A 1,938-nucleotide genomic window follows, 5' to 3' on the forward strand; every position below is an offset into this window, starting at 1 on the left:
AGAGAGTGAGTGAATCGTATTTAGTCAAATCGGAAAATTTTAATGATTAGTATTTTTCTTTCGAGGAGACACGTAACAACGAAATAGCACATGTTCAGGAAATGTTTCGATGTCTAGAAGGTTGTGGGGAACATATTTTGAGGAAGGCGCCTTTATGTGACTGTCCTGCATATATTTCTCTTTGTGTCTGCTGCTGCTGCTTTCTTGATTTTGGTTTCTCTGTTTTCGCTGGTGGAAATTTTTCGCACACTTCCTCATTAATTACATTTCAGTTCCTATTTTGGTATGGTATCTTTCACTAAAAAGACCTGCGATGTGGAGTGTGCACTGAGGCTTTGCTGCACACCAGTTTCACAATGTATCACGACTTTTGGTGAGGTTAGAGTTTACTGGAGGCACTTCCTATAACTTATGGAATAATACTGCATAGTAACACTACTGTAAGTAAATAAATTGAGGATATTGTGTGTGTGTGTGTGTGTGTGTGTGTGTGTGTGTGTGTGTGTGTGTGTGTGTGTGTGTGTGTGTGTGTGTGTGTGTGTGTGTGTGTGGGCAACTCCGGAAGATATAAAATTTTCGATAATGATATGCCGTGTGAACACATGGGGCGCGTGGACAGCCTCTGCTGTGTGGAGGCAGCGGGCCTCAGCCACAGCGGTGGACGAGCTGCTCCCTTGACTTCATTACCACGCTGATGATGCACCGATTCAGGCGCGTCTTTTATGTTGTAACCATGAATATGAATACGCCAAATGTGTGCATACGGACAGGGAAAAAAAAAAAAAACTTTAATTAGTGAGGCAGACCAATCCCATTCCACTACACACTGGCCATTCACAGCAACCAAATGTACGGTGAGTGAGATGCGTGAGATGGAAACTGTCACTGTCATATAGTTGTGTGAACCTTGAATCTTGTTAAAAATACAAACAACAACAACAACAACAACAACAACAACACACACACACACACACACACACACACACACACACACACACACACACACACACACACATATTGCGGGTGGGAGCCGCATAACCAAACTTAAGCCTAACTTAAAGTGAATGGAGTACGCACACCACTCCTCAGGCTGCAGCTGTACACCACCCCTCGTGCCTCACCCCTGCACCCACTCACCATCACAGCCACACACGGGCACCACCTTCACCACCTGTACTACCTGCATCTCCTTCACTACCTGCATCTCCTCCACCACCTACACGACCTCCATCACTTTCAACACCTCCATAACCTCCATCACCAAGACACACACGAACACCAAATACACCACCTGTACCACATTCACCACCTCCATCACCTACACCACCTTCACCACCTACACCACCCGCGCCACCAGCACCACCACGCAATACACGTGTGCATATTGATTGTATAGTTTAATCCAAATACCTCAACTTCCTCTTCTACTAAGGAAACAAGTCAAATGCCACAAGATAATCAGCCTTTGTGTTACATTTAGGTTAGGTTAGGTCAGGTTAGGTTATGTTGGGTTAGGTTTTAGGTTACATTATCTTAGGTTAGGTTAGGTTAGGTTAGGTTAGGTTTTAGGTTACATTATCTTAGGTTAGGTTAGGTTAGCTTAGTTAAGGTGAGGTTAAGTTGTGCTATGTACCCCAACCTAACGTAAACTATACCAAACTTACCTATTTTTCACGTGGCTTAATAAATCCTCAAGGGAACACGAGACAATAGAGATGCAGGGAAACTTCCGGGATGATAATATGATTTAATGTAATATTTTCTGAACAACAATCCAGGTAATATTCTAACTTGGTACAAGACAGTAAAAAGAACGAAAATAACAGTGATGTACAGAGAGAGAGAGAGAGAGAGAGAGAGAGAGAGAGAGAGAGAGAGAGAGAGAGAGAGAGAGAGAGAGAGAGAGAGAGAGAGAGAGAGAATGTGTGTGTCTGTGTG

At 43.5% G+C, this 1,938-nt stretch overlaps 1 protein-coding gene across 1 annotated transcript; it reads left to right on the plus strand.

The window, feature by feature from the left end:
• Nucleotides 1-602: 602 nt before the first annotated feature.
• LOC135102465 (salivary glue protein Sgs-3-like) lies at nucleotides 603-1,388 on the plus strand. Its single transcript, XM_064007779.1, has 2 exons — nucleotides 603-657; nucleotides 1,090-1,388. Exons 1-2 carry the CDS (start codon nucleotides 603-605, stop codon nucleotides 1,386-1,388), a joined length of 354 nt encoding a protein of 117 aa, XP_063863849.1.
• Nucleotides 1,389-1,938: the final 550 nt, after the last annotated feature.

Source organism: Scylla paramamosain, chromosome 7, assembly GCF_035594125.1.
Source record: "Scylla paramamosain isolate STU-SP2022 chromosome 7, ASM3559412v1, whole genome shotgun sequence".
NCBI lineage: Eukaryota > Metazoa > Arthropoda > Malacostraca > Decapoda > Portunidae > Scylla > Scylla paramamosain.

Bases quoted from the DNA above. Each gene is read 5' to 3' on its own strand.
- LOC135102465 (XM_064007779.1), top strand. From the start codon at position 603: ATGGGGCGCGTGGACAGCCTCTGCTGTGTGGAGGCAGCGGGCCTCAGC. The intron at 658-1,089 runs GTGGACGAGCTG...ACCACTCCTCAG, and splicing joins AGCGGGCCTCAGCCACAGCG to GCTGCAGCTGTACACCACCC.